The sequence below is a fragment of the Notamacropus eugenii genome, chromosome 2 (assembly GCF_028372415.1).
Source record: "Notamacropus eugenii isolate mMacEug1 chromosome 2, mMacEug1.pri_v2, whole genome shotgun sequence".
Classification (NCBI taxonomy): domain Eukaryota; kingdom Metazoa; phylum Chordata; class Mammalia; order Diprotodontia; family Macropodidae; genus Notamacropus; species Notamacropus eugenii.
This window is the reverse complement of record NC_092873.1, coordinates 327,661,600-327,683,261: the sequence shown is the minus strand read 5'-3', so window position 1 is coordinate 327,683,261 and position 21,662 is coordinate 327,661,600. Positions and strand designations below refer to the sequence as shown.

The 21,662-nt window shown below is 36.3% G+C and overlaps 1 protein-coding gene across 2 annotated transcripts in view; it reads left to right on the top strand.

Moving 5' to 3' along the window:
- Positions 1-21,662, top strand: part of SMURF2 (SMAD specific E3 ubiquitin protein ligase 2) — a 150,377-nt gene that overhangs the window by 36,803 nt on the left and 91,912 nt on the right. For both annotated transcript variants that reach the window (XM_072645431.1, XM_072645430.1), the window contains one exon: positions 11,679-11,787. In XM_072645431.1, the coding sequence (XP_072501532.1) occupies positions 11,679-11,787 (109 nt within the window). The remainder of the gene's footprint in view (positions 1-11,678; positions 11,788-21,662) is intronic.

Genomic DNA, 21,662 nt, shown 5'->3' with positions numbered 1-21,662 from the left:
ACTTAAAAACAAAATAGAATGCAGAGTATTATCGTGGAAAGGCATTTGATTTGAATTTAGAGAAACTACTTTCAATCACAACTTTACATCTTGTTGCCTGTTTGATGTTTAGCAGTCACTTAAACTCTAGACTCATTTTCTTAATCTGTAAAAAGAGAGGATTGGACCAGATATTTTCTAAATTTCCATAATCTGATGAAATTGTAAATATGGATTTATTGGGCTTATAATTTAAAGTTCTCTGAAATGGTTTAGAAGTATTTATAAAAAGTGAATTAATATGATTTTAAATAAAATTTAAGGGTAGGGTTTTAAGAGTAAGAAGCAATTCATAGGTTCTTAAGCTATTAAAAAAACTAAACCTATAACTTATTCCATTTCGTATCTTTTTTGGGGAGTAGTGGGAGTTAGAGGGAAGTAATAAGATCTAGGTTCAGGTTTTAACTCAGACTCTTATAAACGTTATAAATAAATAACTCTCTCCTATACCTGGAATTCTCTTCTTTCTCATCTTCATCCCTTGGCCTCTCTGGCCTCCTTTAGGTTCTAGTTAAAATCTTACCTTACCTTATTTTACTTTCTGCAAGAAGCCTTTTTTGATCCCTCTTAATGCTAATGCTTTTCCTCTAAGATCAGTTCCATATATATAGTTGTTTTCATGTTGTATTTCTACCCCCACCCCACCCTGCTTTAGATTTAGAGCTCCTTGAGAGCATGGACTATTTTTTACCTCTCTTTATTCCTAGCACTTAGCATAGTACTTCAACAAATGCTTGTTGACTTCACTTGATTTGTTGACGTATGCATGTTTTTAGAAGTAATAATTTCTAATTCTATTCAAAAACAAAAAGAATTTTGAAAATGATTCAAATTAGAGGCAAGGTGCAGCATATGTATGTCTAAACATACCATGACATAGATTGAATTTTCTGGGTCAATCCCAATTCTAAAAAAATAAAGTGTACTTTTAATGAGATTTTTTTCAGAAGAAATATATTTTTCAAATACTGTCTTCCCATCTTTGGTTTAGAAAACAATCTTTAGTATGAGTTCTAATTACTTCTGAAATTCCTTTTCTTTCCCTCATACTTTTGATTTCCTATTTTTCTCTCAAATGCCAGGTTCCTTACTTTGAGGCAACTAGGTGGCGCGATGCATAGAACTCTGGTTGTCCAGTCAGGAAGATTTGACTTCTGATCTGGCCTTACACATGTACTCCCTGTGTGACTCCGGAAAAGTCATTTCTCCCTGTTTGTCTCAGTTTCCTTAACTGTAAAATGGAGATATTAACAGTCATAGGTTTAGTGTTAGAAAGGGACCTTAGAAGTTGACTGTTAACAACCATAACTTTTTATAGCCATGGAAACTGAAGTCTACAAAGATTTAGTGACTTGCCCAAGCCTAAGGATGCTCTTCTGGTATTAATCTTACATTTCTTAATCTGTTAATTTTATTAGTGAATTAATTTTCAGAGTACTTGTAAGAGTTGTACTGTGCTTATTTATTTCAGTGCTTATGGGGAGAGAGCAATAGTAAAGGGGGTAGAGAAAAATCTTAAGAGTATGGATGTAGGATTACCTTATTTTGCATGAAGGATGTGTTCTTGGAAAATTTGCATAAATCAATTTTTTTATAATATTCTAAAACATTTACTAAAAGTAGGGGAGAATAATACAGGAAACCTTCAGAGGTTTTTGTAAAGTAAATAAAAACTTAACATTTATATGTAGCATTTAGAAATGTGTGTACATGTTACACATAGAAGGAAAACTTCTTGAAAGCAGGAACTCTTACATTTTTTTTCCCTCTTTCTCTGGCCTAGCACAGTGTCTGATGAGCAGTAGGTGCTACCTGCTCTGTGCAGTAGTTAATGTTAACATTATTATTCTTATTCTTCAGCCAAAGAAACAGAGCAGTTAAGTGACTTGCCATAGTTGTACAGCCAGTAAATGTCATAACTGAGCTCCACTTAGGGCTTCTGATTCAAAGACTGGTGTACTTTCCACTAGAAAATGTTTGAAACATAAACAATTTATAGTTAGCTTTATCTGTTTAAAGTGTTGAATTTTGAAGGTAATTTCTGAAATTTGGGTGTACTAGTGTTTAAAATTTTTGCCTTCTTAAGGGGAAAGGAATAAGCCTTAAGCACCTAACATGTGTCAGACATTATGCTAAGCGCTTTACAGATACCATCTTATTTTAATACAACAGTTTTGTGAGGCAGGTGATGTTATTTCCACTTTTATAGTTAAAAAAAACTGAGGCAGACAGGTGAAGTGACTTGTTCAGAGTCACACAGCTAGTATGTGTATGAACCTACATTGGAACTCAGGTCTGGCTGACTCCATCCCTGTCCTCTGTCCACCATGCCATGTAGCTGCTCACAGGATACATAAATATCAGCGTGTGTGTGTGTGTTACATGTAGAAGTAAATTCCTCAAGGCAGGGATGCTTTTTTTTTTCTATTTTTTTTTTTTTGGAAGGGGGAGGACAAGGCAATTGGGATTATATGACTTGCCCAGGGTTACACAGCTAGTAAGTGTCAGGTGTCTGAGACTGGATTTGAATGCAAGTCCTCCTGACTCCAGGTCCGGTGCTTTATTCACTGCGCCATCTAGCAGCCCCTTTTCTATTTCTTTATTACTAGCACAGTGCCTGGTAGGTACTGGGTGGATTCTTAATCTCTGTTTCTATCATACTTACTCTGTGAAATAGGTAATGTTAAATATTATTCCAGTTTTTAACTGAAGAAACAGATGCACAAAGCAGTTAAGTGACTGTTTTTGTTTAGACTTTTAGGAAGTGCTGTATGGATCATTTAAAGTTTTTTCATGTTAATTATTTTGTATAGGTCTTCGCAAGTCTCTAACTTATTTTACATATCAGTAAATGAGATTTTAAATATATTTTAAGCATATTCATTTAAGGTTAAATATATTTTAATTTCAACACATTAAATTAATTATAATTATTTTTGTTTATATATTTATATATAACATGTATAAGTGTAAATATTTATAATTAATAATAAATAAATTAAATAACTGATGAGGTGTAGCCTTACTATTGGCCATTGTTATCCTTTCTAGCTAATCTGGGAGAAGAATATACAGGTGGCTCCTCTGGATTTGGTAATGAAAAGTAAAGCACAGAGCTAGTGAGTCAGGAAGCTTGTGTGCCCTTGGTGATGGAATGCAGCCTGCAAATGGAATGCTTCTGTTACTGCTTGTTTGGTCTGCCAACATCTGGGTGAATAATGGGGATTTCCTTTCCAGAGACTAGGCCCCTGGATGTATAACCTTGACCTTAAAATTCTTAGGTATCATAGTGTGTATTTCAGTGTGGCATATGGTATCATTCTGTACTCTGATTCCCTTTCAATTTAGCAGAATAGTTTGTACGCTTTAAAATGACTGAGAAGATTAAGTAAGCTAAAGGCAGTCATACCTTGTTGCATATTAGCTTGTGACAGCTTAGAGCACTACTTGGGTCACTCTCAGGCCCTGCCTATTTCCCTCTTAGATAAGCTAGTTCCTATTGTAATGGCTTTTGCCTTTTAGTTCAGTTCCTGTTACTCAGGCTTCATTCATTAGCCTACTTGGTTCTTGAAAGCAAGGCCTTTTTCTTTTTACCTTCCCAATTGTTCTTCCTGTCTCAGATTTCTTCACCATTCCAATCCATTCTTCACGTAGTTGCCAAATAATTTTTCTTAAACTTAGATCTAACCATTTCATTCCCCTACTCATTATACATAAATGGCTCCTTAGTGCCCATTGGATAAAATATAAGCTATGCTGGTTTTTAAAGCATGGTCCTAATTTCTAGCTTCATTATATGTCTCTTATCTTCCTTCTTTCTATAGTCCAGTCAAACTGGCCTGTTCAGTGTTCTTTTCCCCATATACTCTCTCTGTGTCTTTCCACTGGCTTCCTCGTGTGCCTAGAATATACTTCTCACATTCGTCTCATAGAATCCTTCACTTCCTTCCTAGATACAGCTTTCTACATGAAGCCTTACCTGATTCCACCCCTCCCTAAAACGGCCAGTAATCCCTCCTCCCCCCAACCACCTTGTATCTAACTCTTTGTATTTATTTTGCATATATTTATATGTGAACATGTTATTTTTTTTTTGATAGAATGTAAATCCTTTGAGAATAGGGATTTCTTTCATTCTTTCTTTGACTTTGTATCCTTTGTGCCTGGCACCTACAAGCTACGTAATAAGTGCTTGTTGATTATTATTGATTCCTAGGTTAGTATGACTGTTTCTTGGTTCTAGGTCAGACCTACTTTCTTTAACATCTCCAGAAAGTCTACTCACTGTATGTCCCCTAAATGCTCTTGCCTGTGTCTTTTAACAACCATGATCTACTTTCAGAGCTTGGTCAACTTTTACCCTTGTAGTTTCAAATTTTAATTATTTTCCCAAGCCCTTTTATAACTTCCTTCTATGGTGTTACGATGTCAGAAGTGTTTGTTTACTGTGCAAGGATGGCACAGTCCTCTGCTTCTCCCTTAGTAAGAGATTTGTTTGGAACTCATCGCTGAATCTGAACCAACACTATTAAATGTCTGATCTGCACTCTAAAAGGTCCTTAAATAGTTCAATAAAAATTTCCCTGTTGGCCTCAGATTTCTCATATGTAAAATGAAGAGGTTGAAGTACATGATCTTAAGTACATATCTTAATGTCAGTATATATATAACCACAGATTTGGTAATATCACCTATGACCTTTATTTTTCCTAACTAATACCTGTGTAAAAAATATGGTGGGAGGGAGGTATAAGTAGAAACTATTTAATCCTTTATGTCTCAATTTAAAGCACACACACATACACAACTCCTAAGGTAGACCTTGAAAGGTTTGTGTATTTGTTTCAGGGCAGGAAGGTACAGAAAAAATGTGATCCATTCTATTCTTCAGTGTTCTAAGAAATGAGAATATTGTCAGCCAGAAGCGTCAGGTACCATTTAGTGGAAAAGGTAGAACAATCCCTTATGTATTCCCAGAGATTTAGACTGTACCAAAGTTATAGTCCTCATTCATTTGGTACTCTCTTTGAAGCCATCATCTCTGTTCATTAACCCCTCCAAACCAAACAAAGGATCCCAAATCTTCCTTCTGTAGCTCCTTCCGCAGTACTAGTAACTACCACTAGGGCTTAGAATTAAGGGAAATTACTATTGTAGATAGCCTTTGTGGGAGAAGGGGAGGCAGGAGGTAGGAAACGGCTTTTTTATTTCTGTTATATTAGTGTTAGAAGATGGGAAGGGAGGGAGTACACATTTTTGACTTCCTAATTTACTATCCTGCATTTTCATATAAACATTTATATATGATACTTGAGTTCCATAGTATAGTGAATTATAAGTTAAATGTTTTTTATCCCTAGCTTAGAAACCCCCTGTCATGGATAATATATTTTTTTGGGGGAAAGTGGCAAGTCAGCTTATACCTGGACTTTTGAAACACAATTCATTCTAAATCTGTGGTCCTTTTAAAAATTATTTTTGTTTTAATTAAATATAAGGCAGATTTTTAAAAAAAATGATTGATGTTGGTCAGAATTCAGTTTATATCGTTAATAAAATGCTGTTGAACTTCTGTATTTACTGATTTAGCAGGTATTTATTAAGTGCTTAGTATGTACCAGGCACTGTTCACAACTGTATGAGTAAAAGAAAAATGTAAATGTTAGTATGATGTGTGACTATAAGGAGTTGACAGCTTTGGAAACAGACTTATTAGAACTTAAAAAATAGATCAGAATGATTGTTGTCTCCCTCAAATAGTCACCTTGGACAGTATGTTCTAATGATTCTGCTAGTGTTCAAATCTTTTGTGTGTGTGTGTGTGTGTGTGTGTGTGTGTGCTCCTTCCTTCTTTTTAAAATTTTCTTTATATATTGCAATCATCCAATGGAAACAAATCTTCATTTGAAGCCAAGTTTGTTGAATTAATGTAACAGGTTATCAGGTTGGGTAATGGCATTTTTTGGTACTTCTGGTATCAAAATCTTGTAAATTAATTTAGAAGACAATTCTAAAAGCACTAGCCTCATTAGAGGCAATGAGTCAACAGGCATTTATTGAGTACTTACGATGTGCTGAGCACTGTGCATTGGGATATGAATAAAAGCAAAAAGAAAGAGAGCTCCTGCTCTCTGGGAACTTCCAGACAGTGCATAAAAGGGAGATGAAAATGGGGGAAAGGGTAGGGCGGGCAGAGCATGGTGGCAAAGTACAGAATCAGAAACAGAGCTGGGAGAGAAATGAAATATGGCTGTCCTGGGCCATCTTCTAGAATACATTCTAGGAGGAATTCAGCAAAGGGAGAAGGGAGCCTGAGAATCAGAGAGGTGTTCCAGTGTAAGAAAGGCTTTGAGGGAACTGAGGCAGCATGTGAGAGTGGATAGGAAACCTGTCAGGAAGCCCTGGGTTCAAGACCCACCATTGACAAATGCTCTCTCTGTGACCTGGACAGGTCTCTTAATCTCACTTCTCTAGGCCTTTCTAAGAATATAAGTAGCATTTAAGGTTAATTGGTAGAGGGAATTTCCTCACATGGGTATTTTCTATATCAGTCAAGTCTGAGGTCAGATCCTTGTCCTTATTGTTAGGATATGTGTATGGCCTACCAGGGTGACCCTTCAGATGTTTATGAAGCACCTTCTGTGTACGCAGCGCTAGAGTAGTCTTGATTCATCTTGATGAATATCTGGTCACTGGATCCAGATGACTCAGGAGAAGAAGGTGAGGCTGGTGACCTTGCACAGCCCTCCCTCACTCAAAACAAAGTCAAGTGCAAGTCATGTCATCAGTTCTCTGATGTCGTGGTCTTCTTTGAAAACAAAAGATGAACACAACCTGTGAGTAGACAAAGCTGCCTGAACTGGGTTAACTCAGCTCATCTTCTCTCTTAACTTCTCCCTCTCCCCTTCCTTCCCCTCTCCTAAAGAAGATAAATTTTGATGACCAGAACCTGCCCAATTAACTTGGGGTATACTGGCTAGATTCCTTCCTTCCTTCCTTCCTTCCTTCCTTCCTTCCTTCCTTCCTTCCTTCCTTCCTTCCTTCCTTCCTTCCTCCCTCACTCCCTCACTCCCTCCCTAAAACCTTAGACCCAGTGAACTCTACAGCCCATACATTGGGAACAACAATGGGTGCCTGCTGAAGTTTCACTCAGTGGCTATTTTTTGAACCCTCCTGACTTTTGATATTGAGTGAATATCAGTAGTAACTGTTTCTCTTCCAAACAACAACCTGAACCTCCTGTCCCTCCCAGCATGATTTATTTATTCATTCATTCATTTATTTTTTATTTAAAGGGGCTATCCCCTGACTACTTTTTAAACAGGCCTATTCAATGAATGGGCATTACTTCACTTTAAGTGAGTACCTGAAAAGTCCTTAACCTAAAAGACCAAGGTCTCCCATTGCATCCTGGGCTGTCTTCAGTCATCCTGATAAATATCTGGTCACTGGATCCAGGTGGCTCTGGAGTAGAAGTGAGGCTGGTGACGTGCACAGCCCTCCCTCACTCAAAACAAAGTCAAGTGCAAGTCATGTCATCATTTCTCTGATGTCATGGTCCTCTTCAAAAATGAAGGATGAACACAACAACTAGAGTAGTCATTTTTTAAAATAAGGAACTTGTTAAAGCTTCTTTCATTCTTTTGGTTAAACTGAATTTTCACCTCCTAGGTAGCAGGTGACAGTAGGTGGCAGTGTGGAGTATAAATTCTCTTTTCAGACTCAGTTTTTTTTTAACTTTTTTCTTTTTTTCCTTTTGCATATTTTTAATGTTTATTTATTTTTAGTTTTCAACATTCACTTCCACAAAATTATGAATTCCAAATTTTCTCCCCATGCATTCCGATTACCCAGTCTGCCCTCCTTTCCCTTATCCCCATCTCCTCTAGTTTCTTGTAGGGCAAGATAGATTTCTATACCCCATTACCTGTATATCTTAATTCCAAGTTGCATGTAAAAACGATTTTTATCATTTGTTTTTTTAAGACTTTTGAGTTCAACTTCTCTGCCTTCCTCCCTCCCCACCCTTCCCCGATGAGAAGGCAAGCAATTTGGTATATGTTATACATGTGCAGTTATGCAAAAGACTTCCATAAAAGTCACGTTGTGAAATACTAATCATATTTCCCTCCATCCTATCTTGCCCCTCATTTATTCTGTTCTCTCTTTTGACCTGATCCCTCCTCAAAAGTGTTTACTTCTAATTACCTCCTCCTCCCATTTGCTGTCATCCCTCTCACACCCTGCTTATTCCTTTCTCCCCTACTTTCCTGTAGTATAAGATAGATTTTCATACCAAATTGAGTTTGCTTGTTATTCCCTCCTTAAGCCAAATGTGATAAGAGTAAGGTTCCCTCTCACCTCTCCACTCTTCCCCTCCATTGAAAAAGCTTTTTCTTCTTTTATGTGAGAGATAATTTGCCCTATTCTGTTTCTCCCTCTCGTCCTCATATGTTTAATTTTTTAATTTTATTTTTTTAGACATTCAGCTCACCCTGTGTTCTCTGTCTATATGTATGTAGTTCCTACAGCTACCCTAATACTGAGAAAAAAGTCTCAAGAGTTACAAATATTATCTTTCTGTGTAGGAATGTAAATAGTTCAACTTTAGTAAGTCCCTTATGACTTCTCTTTCCTGTTTACCTTTTCATGCTTCTCTTGATTCTTGTGTTTGAAAGTCACATTTTCTATTCAGCTCTGATCTTTTTGTCAAGAATGCTTGAAAATCCTGTATTTCATTGAATTACCATTTTTTCACCTGAAATATTACATTCAATTTTGCTGGATAGGTGATTCTTGGTTTTAATCCTATCTCCTTTGACCTCTGGAATATCATTTTCTAAGCCCTCCAAACCCTTAATATAGAAGCTGTGTTTTCCTGATTGTATTTCCACAATACTTGAATTGTTTCTTTCTGGCTGCTTGCAATGTTTTCTTCTTGACCTGGGAACTCTGGAATTTGGCTACAATATTCCTAGGAGTTTTTTCTTTTGCATCTTTTTCAGGAGGTGATCAGTGAATTCTTTCAATATTTATTTTACCCTCTTGTTCCAGAAAGTTGTTGCTGCTACTCTGCTATCTTGGCTCCGCTCCCCTCTTTTTTTTTTTAAAACCAGTTTTTCTAGTTCAAGGCTAGATTCTCTCAATGCAAGTCTTTACTCCAACAACTTGAGTTGATTAACCTGTACATTCACCAAACTTTCATCTTGGCATATGACTAGACTATAACCAGGTGGTGGACATTTACTTTGTAATCACAAAAAAGTTTTAGCATTCTGGAGTCCTCAGTTTCTACTTCTAAAGTTCCCTTGTTGGTCTTATTAGAAATAAGGAACTGAAGCAGTTCTTACATTGTCCCTGTGGGCTTTCATAGTTTTTTCTTTTCAATTTAATTTTTCATTTTTAACACAGTTCATATCACATAAAACAATTCCAACTTTTGGTCGGTTGACACTTCTTTTTAAAGCATTTACAATATCTACCACAAAAGAATTTTTTTTTTTAGACATTAACCAGCCGAGACACAAATAATATTTTTGTATGTTAACTTCACAAGCCCTTGACCTAATTGTCTCCACAGTATTACTAAGAATTAAAGGACCCTAACTTATTGTTGTTGGTCTAAAGTCCTAAGCCTAATAGCTTAATTTTAGACTTAACCTTGGATGTTCCCCTACCAACAATCTATAATTTAATAGATCTGGTATTAAGCTTACAAACCTTTTGACTATAGAAAATTGCCACTAAGAGTAGGGACATTGCAGGGAACCAATATCTCCCCAACTTCATGTCAGTTCCAGGCAGGAGTAGATTGTCAACTTGCATTCAGTCAGATTTAAAGTCTGCCAGGTGTGAGTGGGGAAATTGAGTCAGCAGAATCCTACCACAGCTGAGGCTGACCAGCCACTCTCCCACCCTTCACATGAGATCACCTTTTTCAATTCATACCAGCATCTCACAGGCTTACTGGCATTATGGATTGGAGGCTCAGACCGCCTTTCTTGCTTTCCATACCTGGACGTAGTTTTTTCAAATACAAGTCTTAAATTTGTTTTTGCCCCCCTCCAGTTAGCAAAATTGCCTGTCCAAAAGGGGCACAATCTTATATATTATGCAGAAATTTTATAAGTTACTAGTGTCTGCTTTGTAGTTTTTGCTCATCCCTCAAGTTCCTTCACTTATCAACTATTATTGGTTTTTCAAAATTTCTCTTAGCCATTTCTCCCCTTGTATCTCTTCTGTCATCCTAGCATTTTCTTATCATTCTTACATGGATTACAATAGTTTACTAGCAGAGTTTCCTGATTTCTCTCGCTTCCTCTTTCTAGGACAGTTTGCTTCATGGTTAATTTTTTTTAAAACCCTGCTTTAAAATCATAGCACTCTTGATCAAGTACCTACAGTGAGTAAGTGATTTTCATGTTATGAGCCTAACCTATCTATCCAGTTTTTTTTTTTGTTTTACTTCCCAACCCTCTGCTCTAATCAGTAGTCTCCTCACAGTCTTCCAAATATATACTTATTTACCTTTGTGTATTTGTTTGCATGCATCCTTTTTTCTTTACATTTAATTGAATCCCTTCCATGCTTAAGGATCTACCTTTAATTTTACTTAGTCAATAAAATTTAAAATTCTAATTCATACTTGTTTATCCTTTTTCTGAACTCCTAATATACTGTATAATGTAGTTTTTTGTTGTTGTTCAGTCATTTCAGTTGTGTTTTACTCTTCACGACCCCATTTGGTGTTTTCTTGGCAAAGATGCTGGAGTGATTTGTCATTTCCTTCTCCAGCTCATTTTGTAGATGAGGAATTGAGGCACACAGGGTTTAGTGACTTGCCCAGGGTCCCACAGCTAGTGTCTGAGGCCAATTTTGAACTGAGGAAGATGAGTCTACCTGAATTCAGGCCTGACATTCTATCCATGGTGCCACTTAGCTGCCCTATATAATGGAATAGTTATTATCCGATTATTTCATATAGTTTAAAGTCCTTGTAAGTTCTTTAAATTCAGTTAAATTTATCAAATCTATCAATCTATCATCTTTTGTGTGCAAAAGCCTATGTTAGACATTAGGGGAGATAGGGACTATCTTACGCTATTTATATCCTTTATAATGCTAAGTATATAGTGAATATGTAGAAAATCTTGGTAGCCAAGTTTTATAACTGTAAAGTTAAGAAGAATGGACAAAGAATGGAATTCTTCAAATGTGAAAAGACGTGGATGGATTTGCCTGGAAAGATGTGATGCATTAAATCTTTGAGAGGTTCCTTCCAATATTATGTTTTTTAATGTTTTTATTCCAGTTTTATACTTTTGTAACTTAAAAGCAGAAGTATTTGCAGCAATAAGAAATACATAGCATTTAACATTTGGGGAAATTACATTTCTTTAATCTTTTCATAATGATGCACATTTGGAGCTAAAATGAAATGCTCAAAATAGAGAATTAAATCACTCAATAGTCTTTCAGTTAATTGACATGTGATTGGCAACTAAGTGACCATTGGTAACTTTGGAGAAAACATTTTGTTTAAAGTATAGCTTTAAGTATAGCTACTGATATGTAGTAATGTTTGCTTCTTGTGTTAAAAACACCCTTTTAAAGAGAAACTCTCCTTATTTTTTTCACAGGACTTCCCGATCCATTTGCTAAAGTGGTGGTTGATGGATCTGGACAATGCCATTCTACAGATACTGTGAAGAATACACTTGATCCAAAATGGAATCAACATTATGACCTGTAGGTTTAAAAGATTTGGAATAATGCATGTAATTCAAATTTGGTGATAATAACATCTGAAAAAGCATAGAATCACTGAAACTGAATATCTTGAGGAAGAATTGTGGCCTGGGTATTGGTGTTTTGTCTTCTGTTAGCTTCTTTTTTGAAAAGCTCATCTATTGTCATAGCAAGCATTGTTCTTTTGTTACGTATTTTCTTAATCAATAGTTACTAAAGAGTACGACTATCCTGAATCTTATTCTTGTTCTTTTTTGGTTAAAAAGAGAACATTTTATTCCAACATTGGAAACTACTTTTCTATATGGTTATTTCTTGTTGTTGTTTCAGTCATGTTGAACAACTCTTTGTTGGTTTTTAAGGTTTTCTTGGCAAAGATACTGGAGTAGTTTGCCATTTATTTCTCCATCCCATTTTGTAGATGGGGGATCTGAGGCAAACAGACTTAAGTGACTTGCCCAGAGTCATATATATAGCTAGTATTTGAGGCTAGATTTGAATTCATAAAGATGGTTGTTTCTCGAGGTCGGAAAAGGCAGAATAAAAATCAGATTACTGCAAAGCAGAACCTTAGTTTTAAGCTTTCAGTTAATTTGTATAATTTTAGGTCACTTTCTAGGAGAATGAAGTCTAAAATCATTTTATCAACAAACATTTATTAAGTGCATACTATGTGCCAGGCATTGGGCTAAGTGCTATGGATATAGAGATAAATGAATGTATGTATGTATGTATGTACAAGATCCATATAAAGCAGATTCAAAATAACTTTGCATGGCAAGGTACAAACAGTTGGAGAGGTGAGTGTCAGCTACCCTAGCAGCAAATCTTAAAGGAAATTAGGGACTCTAAGGGGTAGAAATGAAAAGAGAGTCAGTGCTAGGCATATGGAATTGCCAGGACTCTAGATCATATAAATGGAACATGCCATGTGTGAGGAATAGCAAATATGCCAGTGTGATTAGATTTTAAGAGTACATAGAAGGAAGTAATGTATGAGAAAGCTAGGGAGTTAGGAAGAGGCTAGATTGTGGAAAGTTTTAATGCAATACAGGAGTTTATATTTGTTCCTAGTGATAATAGAACTTACTCCACTGGAACTTGTTGAGTAAGGGGGTGGCATGTAGAGACCACCTCTGCTCCAGGAAAATAATTTTGTTGGCATTATGGAGGTTGGATCACAGTAGGAAAAGACTATTTGAGAGATGATGAGGACCTGAACTAAGATGGTAGCTGTGTGAGTGGAGAGTAGGGAATTGGTGTAAGAGATGTAGAAGTAGAAATAGCAAGATTTCACAGATAAATGTATGTATGTGGAAAGTGAGAATGAGGAGTAAGGGATGATCCCAAAATTGTGAACTTGGATAAATGTAAGGATGATGATGTTCTGAAGAGTATCTGGAATGGAATGGAAATCTGGAAGAGGGGTAGATTTTCAGGAAAAGGTAGTGATCTGTTTTGTTAAGTTTGAGATGCTTAAGGTGCATTTAGGTTGAAATGTCCACTGAGCAGTTAGTGGTATGGATCTGAAACTCAGGAGAGACTCGGGCTAGATACATAGATCTGCAAGTCATCTGAATAGAGATGAGAAATAAACTTGTGGGAGCTAATGAGGTTACCAAGTGATGGTTTAGAGAGAAAATAGAAGGCTAAAGACAGAGCCTTGGGGTTTCATCCGCAATTAGTGGTTATGACACTGATAATGATGTAGCAAAGGAGTCTGAGAAGGTTTAGTCTGATAGGTAGGGGAGAACCAAGAGAGAGAATAGTGTCATGAAAACCCAGAGAGGAGGAAATATGCAGGAAGATAAGTGGATCAGTAGTGTCAAATGCAGCAGAGAATTATTGAAAGCTGAAGATTGAGAAAAGTTCATTAGGTTTATCAATTATGAGATCATTGTAATGTTAGAAAGTGGTTTCATTTGAGTAATATAGTTGAAAGCTAGATTATGAAAAGTTTAGAGAAGAGGTATCAAGTATAGAAGGCTTTTTTCAGGGTGTTTGGGAGAATTTACATAGAAGATACACAGAGTGTTTAAAAGGAGGGATGGTACAATCTTTTGAGGGTTTCTTCAGGAGAGATGAGACTGATGTATGTTTTTAGACATCAGAGAATGAACCAGTTGATTGGAAAAGATGGAGGTTTAGAGTATGGGCATGAGAGTGAGGAGATGATAGTTGTACAGTCTTCTATAGAGGGGGTTAACCCAGTTTTGATGAGGAGAGAGACTATCTTTTCAGTAGAGAGTGGAGTAAAGAAAAAAATAGTGGAGGAGGTTGTCAAGAAATTAATGAGATAAGAGAGAGAAAGGAGAACCCAGGGTGAATGGCCTTGATTTTCTTCATAAAATTTGGGATGAAGTCCTCAGGAAGGTAAAGGAAGATGTATGGGAGACTTTAAGAAATAAGAGGTTTAGAATAGCCTCTGATGATTGGGATAGAGAATCGATGAGGAGGGAGTAAAATTTTTCATGAATTCACATCCAGCCTCAGATACTTACTAGTTGTATGACCCTGGCCAAGTCCCTTAACCCTATTTGTCTCAATTTCCTCAAATTCCTGTAAAATGAGCTGGACAAGAAAATGGCAAAATACTCCAGTATCTCTGCCAAGAAAATCCCAAATGGGGTTGTGAAGAAATTGGGCGTGACTGAAGTGACTGAACATCATCAACATCATCAGCAACAACAAAAGACACTTGTTGCTGCTGGGATTGGATCCAGCCTTTCCAGTCCAGTCCTGTGCATCAGCATGAATAGGAATAGAGGATTCAGATGGGAAGAATTTTCCACATTTGGGTTTTATCAAGCTAGGAATGTTGATAGGACACGGAGGGAAAGTTTTGAGAGGAGAGTTGAACTGATTCGTTTAAGGAGATGATGTTTGGAAGATTAGAGAGGATAGCCAGAGTAGTGATGATCACCTGGGAAGAGTTTGTGGTGAGGACATAGGATAGCTTTTAGAGGAATAAGACATGGGGAGAAATGGAATGAGATAGTGGAAAGAGATAATTATCAGATAAAAGAACTTCAGAAATCATGATCATGGAAATGGAATACTTATGGAGTTGGCAAGATCAGAGGTCTAACTGTAGTTGTATCTAGCTGAAGAAAAATAGAGGATTAGGTCACGGGAGTTGACTAGATAATCAGGATATAAAGAAGTGGAGAGGAAGACAGTGAGCCAGGCCCTGACTTTACTGAGAAGGAAGGAGAATGCCCTGGAAGTTGATAGGTAGTAACCACCAGCATTTGGATTGAGTAATAAATTTGGATGGTGTGAATGTTAAAGAAAGAAAGGTTACTGATTGGTGGGGGGAAGGGAAGAGAAAGGAAGAAGAATTTATAAAGCACCTACTATGTGCCAGACACTATGCTAAATGCTTTATAGATATCTTAATTGAGGAAGCTGAAGCAGGCAGAGGTCTACTAGCTGGTAGTTGTCTGAGGCCAGATTTCAAGTCAGGTCTTCCTGACTCCAGGCCTACCACTTTCTCTATTCTCCCACTTACCTGTCTTAACTCATGGTAACAGAAGAAAACTCCGAAGGTGGCAGTGGGAAGCAAGGAGCATTTACAGTCTCCCAGGACCTATAAATTGGAAGGTTTAAAAGAAAGTAAAATAAGAATTGGAAAGGATGACCATGGATATATCATCTGGAAGGAGCCTCGTCTCATTGAGTGCCAGAAAATCAAAAGATCATGAATGAAAAAGGTCTAAAATAAAGTGCAGTTTGTGAACCATAGAATAGGAGATCTAGAGAGCACAGAGGAAGGAGTAGGCAGATTTAGAATGGGACATAATGGGGTTAAGATTCAGGTGGATTATTCTTTTCCATTCTCTTCAGACATTATTTGATGTGCTATTTTGTGATAGACATGGTGCTAGGGACTTAACAAGGTGATACATCAAAGTTGTTCGAATTTTTATTTCCTTTAAGTATAACTGATTTAAGCATTTTTCCTCATAAAGATTAAATATACCTATACATACCGAATTACATGTGTTTATACACATGTACACGTACTTATTCTTTTGAATATTGTGTTTTCACATCCTTTGGCAACTTATAAGAAATGGCTTTGTGTGAATTTCCTATCAAATTTGCATATTTGACTTCTATCACAGGCATTTGATGAAATTTTTTACCTTAGGTGATTTGATTTTATTTATGTAAAGTTATTTTTTAAATAGAGATTGTCTCTTATTGTTTTTAATATATATGTTTATTTACTACTCCCCTTTATCCTTGACTGTAAAAGATGTAACCTTTCATTCTCCTCTAATTTTTATGGTGACTTTTTATATTTACATTGTGTTTATCCACATGGAATTTATTGTGGTGTATGGCACACCTTTGGCTTAATTGTATCTAACATTCAGGACAAATACCCAAAGAAAACATCACTCTTGAAAATAAAGTCCAAGCATTGTTAAAAAAAAAAAAAAAGGTTCAGCTGAATTAGAACAAGACAACAGGCTTTAGAGTTTATAGTGAGTTTGCTCTTTGGCCATTTAGAGATTTAATATCATAGTAATTGGAAAGAGTAAGAGGGGGTGGGAATTTGCTGACTATTGGGGAATGAGCCCACTTAGAGTATAAGTGGATAAGGGAGATAAGTTTAGAATGGCAGATGAGTAGGATGTGATGTTCTCATGTTATTTTGGCACTAAGTGGATGAATCATACGTTATCAAACTGGTGGTGATAATCTTGACATGGTACATTAAATGATCTTTATGTGTTTTGAATACTCATTGATATTGAAATAATGAAGTCAGGATGTATGCTTACTCAAATAATTGCAAATTTCAATTTCTCAAATTTATTTGCCTTATTAATATTTTTTGTGTATTTAAATTTTTTTCATTAGAGTTTGTGATTTCATTGGTGTAAAGAACTTATGAAGAAACCTCTGACTCCAGTGCAGATAGACTTCCTACTGCACAACTTATAGACTTAGGGAGTTAGTTGTCTGGGCTACTAAGGTAAAGTGAATTTGCTCAGATTAGTGATGAGGTAGGATAATGTCATGTCTTTTTGACTGATTCAAGGTCAACTCCTTATTCACATATGCTGTCAGTTATGTTTATAATTTCATTTAAATAATCAGAAGAATTTGATGGATTCTGTAAGTTCACTAAAAAGAAATAATTTCATTTCATGTTTTCATTATTGTGGATATTTCTTCCGCTGATATTGATCATAATTCATTACCTGATAGATAACCTTCTGGTGATAAGCCTCTTCAGATTTCCAGAAGGCTGGTCTTTGGTTGAAAGACAAATATTGGGAGATATTGGAAACCTTTCTAGCTCGGTAGGATCTGCTAGAGAAAGGTTGTTTTCTGCTGGCACAGCTTTCAAGAATTGCCTCCATAGAATGATGGGGAACATAGAACTTTAGCTGAGTGTGTTTTGAAGGACTGATGCATTAATTTTTTTTTTCTCTATGGCTTTCTGTCCCTTCTATCCTTGATACTAGTCTTCATTTTTACCCAAGTTTTGTTGACTTCTCCCTCCTCCAAAAAAAAACCCTGAACCCTATTGAGTTTGGCTCGTGTGGTATTCAACTCCTAAGTGGGAACATGCAGTTTCATAGCTCTTTCAGCAACAACCAAAGTCTTGTTGGTAAGGAAAGCTTTCACCTATTATTTATTCTTTTTTTTCATGAGGCAAAAATAGGAACCGTGATTTTTCTCTTCTCTTCATGATAGATGTGTCAGATGGTGCATGTTTTAAAGTTACTTATGGCACTGTGACATTAACCCCCGAATGTTCTGCTTTTTCTTTGTAGTTTATCTAGTCCTCATTTCCTCCTCCTTTGTTTTTGTTGAGTAGTGAAATATTCAGAGCTAATAGATGACAGAATAGATGATAGAACTTTTTTCAATTCAATAAACATTTATTAAATGCCTACTGTTTGCTAGACCCTGCATACAAAAAGAAGCAAAGCACAGTGTCCACCCTCCATTAGACTGCAGTCTAATGAGGGAGACAACATATAAATAAATACATTAAGAGCTAGGACAAATAACAAATAATTAAAAGAGGAGAAGCCCTGGAATTAAAAGGTACTAGGGAAGACTTCTTGCAAAAGGTGAAATTTTAGTTGAGATTTAAAAGAAGCCTGGGAGGTCAGTACTCAGAACTGAGGAAGGAGGGCTTTCCAAGCATGGGGGATAAATCATTGTAGCTCTCACTTTGGTTGATCATTTATAAGAAGAGAAAATTGAATTAAAAGATCTGTAAAATTCAATTACCTCACAAGATTTCCTTTAAATCTGAGGAATGTCATAGAGTATATTATTAAGGCATTGGAGGTAAGGTAAGGAGAGAACTTCCTAGTTCATCCCTTCATTTAATGGATGAAGCAGTGGAGACATAAATAGGTAAAGTGACTTGCCCAAGACCTCACTACAAGTTAGTGAAAGAATTGGGGCTAGAATTCTGGGATCCTAACGTACTAAAAGTTGAATACAAATATGAAAAAAATCTAAAAGAAAATAAATTTACTTGTTGCATAGGTAACTGCATTATTGTGTCTTCCCATTTGCAGTTGTGATTGTTTAAACCTTTGGCCCAAATCAATTCACATTAGATATTTATGATCTTCATAGAACACATATTGAATTTCCTGTTGGTTGTTCATTTGCAAAATATTTATTGAGCCTCTGCTATACATAGCACTATAGGAGACACAAGGACATATAGTCTTTGCCCTTAAGGAGTTTATTCTCATCAGTGAGTTAAGACATCCACATTGTAATGTTGCAAGGCAGAAGTTGTCACAGGGATACCCTAAAGAAGGGGGTAATTAAAATGATTTATCAGGGTGGCTTGTAAAGGGGGAGATATGTATAAGTTAATTGATTCAGATTACCTCCATGGTCACTTCTGTTTTGCACTTCTGTGTTCCAGATGTAATAGAAGGGCACTTTAGACATTGTTTTCCCATAAGAACTCAGAGGAATGGTAATTATGGGCACATATACTTGGGAAAGATTTCGAACACGAGATGGTCAGAATCCGACTTTTGAAAAAGGCATGTGAGAAAATCAGAAATAGCTTAGCGGTATTATTATAATACTATGGCACTTTGATATAAATTCATACTCCATCAGTAGAACTCCTTGTTACTGTTCCTGGAATTATTTACCTCTGATCAGCATTTTTCCACATTCTCCTGATCTTCTTGTCTCTATGGTAGCAAACCACTGACTACTAAAAAACAGTCCCAAGTAATCACCACCTCCTCAACAGTCACTCCTGAATTCTACCCTCCTCTTCTGAAGTCCCACTTGAGATTTGCTCTCCATAATTGAGTCTTGCTTTCATTTTAAATCTCTCTCTTTACATCTTTGGTATTTATTTAGACTTAGCTCCCTCATGAGCTTGCTCTTTGCTGTACTGACTATACTTTAACTTATATTCTATACCTTCCCCCTTCTTACCTTTCCACTTGTGGTGGTAGAGTAAAAATAATCTGTGGTTCCCACTGCCATTTCCATTGTCACCCTTTTCTATCAGCACTGAGCAAACTTGCCTTGTTTGAGGTTCATTTAATTCAGATTTATCACTCATTCTAGATTCTGGTAGCTGTTATCTGCTGAAGGGTGCCCCTCCTCCATCCCCTAAGGTACCTCCTGAAATTTTCAGGGAGTTCAAATTAAGCTCACAGTTTTTTTCCTTTATGCCCTAACTTCTCTCATTTTTAAGGAACTTCACCATAGATGTTGGTGTACCCTCCAATACCCTAATTTCCCAGTTCTTCAATCTACTTAACTATGATCTAAACCTTTACTGTATCTCAGCAGGGATAATCAGTGATTGATTAATCCACTGTGTAACAGTGTACCTGTATTCCTGTAGTCATTCCAACATTCACTATTGCCATCTTTTGCATCTTTGACAATTTGGTGGCTATGAAATAAAACCTCAAAGTTGTTTTGATATGCATTTCTCTTATAAATGGTGCTTTGGAGTAATCAGTAGTTTGTAATTATTTTGAGAACTCTCTGTTCATATCTTTTGACAACCGATTGATTGCATCTTGATCTTTTTCATTGGTTCCTTATGTATTTTGATTATTAAATTCATATCAGATTCAAAGTCTTTCAATGATCAATTTTTGAAACATGTTGTAGTCATTATATTGCTCTCTTAGGTCTGTTGATTTCATTCTGAATGTACTTCTGCAATCCTTTATAGATTCTGCAATCCTTTATAGATTCATGCAAATCTTGTAGATTTCTGAAGTCTTCTTCTAATAGTCCATTACAATAATAAACTATTGTTTTTTTTAGCCATTGACCAGTGCATTCACTTCATTTCCTTATTCTTTGTTACTGTGCTATGTTACTCTAAACAAATACTATGAGTATTATATATATATATCTATATACACACAAACATATCTATGCAAATCAATCTCTCTCTCTCTCTCTCTCTCTCTCTCTCTCTCTCTCTCTCTCTCTCTCTCTCTCTCTCTCTCTCGTCTCTGATTTCCTTGGGAGATGTCCGGAGAGAGTATGCCGTGAAATGGGACACAAAAAAAGAGATCTTTTAATAATATCATTTTTCTCCCTTTCTCTGGATGACTTTATTTTGTCAGTTCTTCAGTTTTCCTGTGTTTCTCCTTGAGTTTTCAACATTTCTTTTCTTTTCTTTTTTTTTTTTTTGGGCCCATTTCACTGTGTATATATCTATCTCTTTTAGTGTCATATTTTCTCAGGTTGGAAGAACAACAGCCATTCTTGGACCTTATTTATCTACATACTTATCCTAATGTGGAAGAGCTAGAAAGGACCTTAGAGACCATAAAAGTTGATCTCCTTGTTTTACTGATGTAGAAACAGACGCAAAAGTTAAATAACTTGACCAGGGTTACATAGCCTGTGTCAGCTAAAATTTTAACTCTAGCCTGATGGACTACACACTCAGTTACTCTGTCTACCTAGCTGCTTTTGAATCCACTTTGAAACAAAATGTCAGTCTATTGAATGAGGAAATTTTAAAAATAATAAATAATTGTTGAAGGCAATGATAATATAGATTTTATAACATCAGGATTATGGAATGCAGGCAGAGTAAAACTTGGGAGCAAATTGGTAGAGATAAATTTCTGTACCAGTAACGTGTGATATAATTTTGAGGTCTTTCATGATTTGTGGTTTGCTGAATAGGTACTTACATTAAAAAAACAACAAACCCCCCCCAATTGAACATGTTTCTTCCTCTGTACCCTCCCCTTTCCTTTAAAATCTTTGGAATTTGGCTTGTTTCTGTGTCTCTACAACAAAAGGAAAAAGTCACACTCTGCACAATTATTTAGGTTAAACACCCAACAGAAAGCAGAAAGAATCTGCCCTGGAGTTTGTGCACAATCAGAATATCCACTCTTCTTATGGTGAGCTTCTCCTTCCACATGTCCCTGACTTACAGAACTACCCTGGCTTCTATATGCCTTCTGAATACTCTTTGGAGTGCTGCTATGGGTAGAAGCTGCCTTCCAAAGGGAAAAGAAGTCAGGATTTCTACTGCAGCAAATAACCATACCTTAATGATGATCTGTACTTTACAGGGATATCTGTACAATCCTCTCCACTTACAATTCTGCTTTGTATAAATCAGGGAGATGGAGGGGGGAAGTAGTAAGAGAGTTTACCCTTTTCTTAAGACCTGAATAATACACAAAACATTTCTCTTCCAGCTATTCTTTTGACCTTGAGCCCCTTCCCATTCCCTCTTCTTGCTTTTCAACTTCTTTTTTGATGTCTTCCTCCATTAGATTGTAAGTGACTTGAGGGCAAGGTCTGTGTTTTTACTTCTATTTGTATCCCCAACTTGTAACATAGACCTTGACACGTAGTATAAA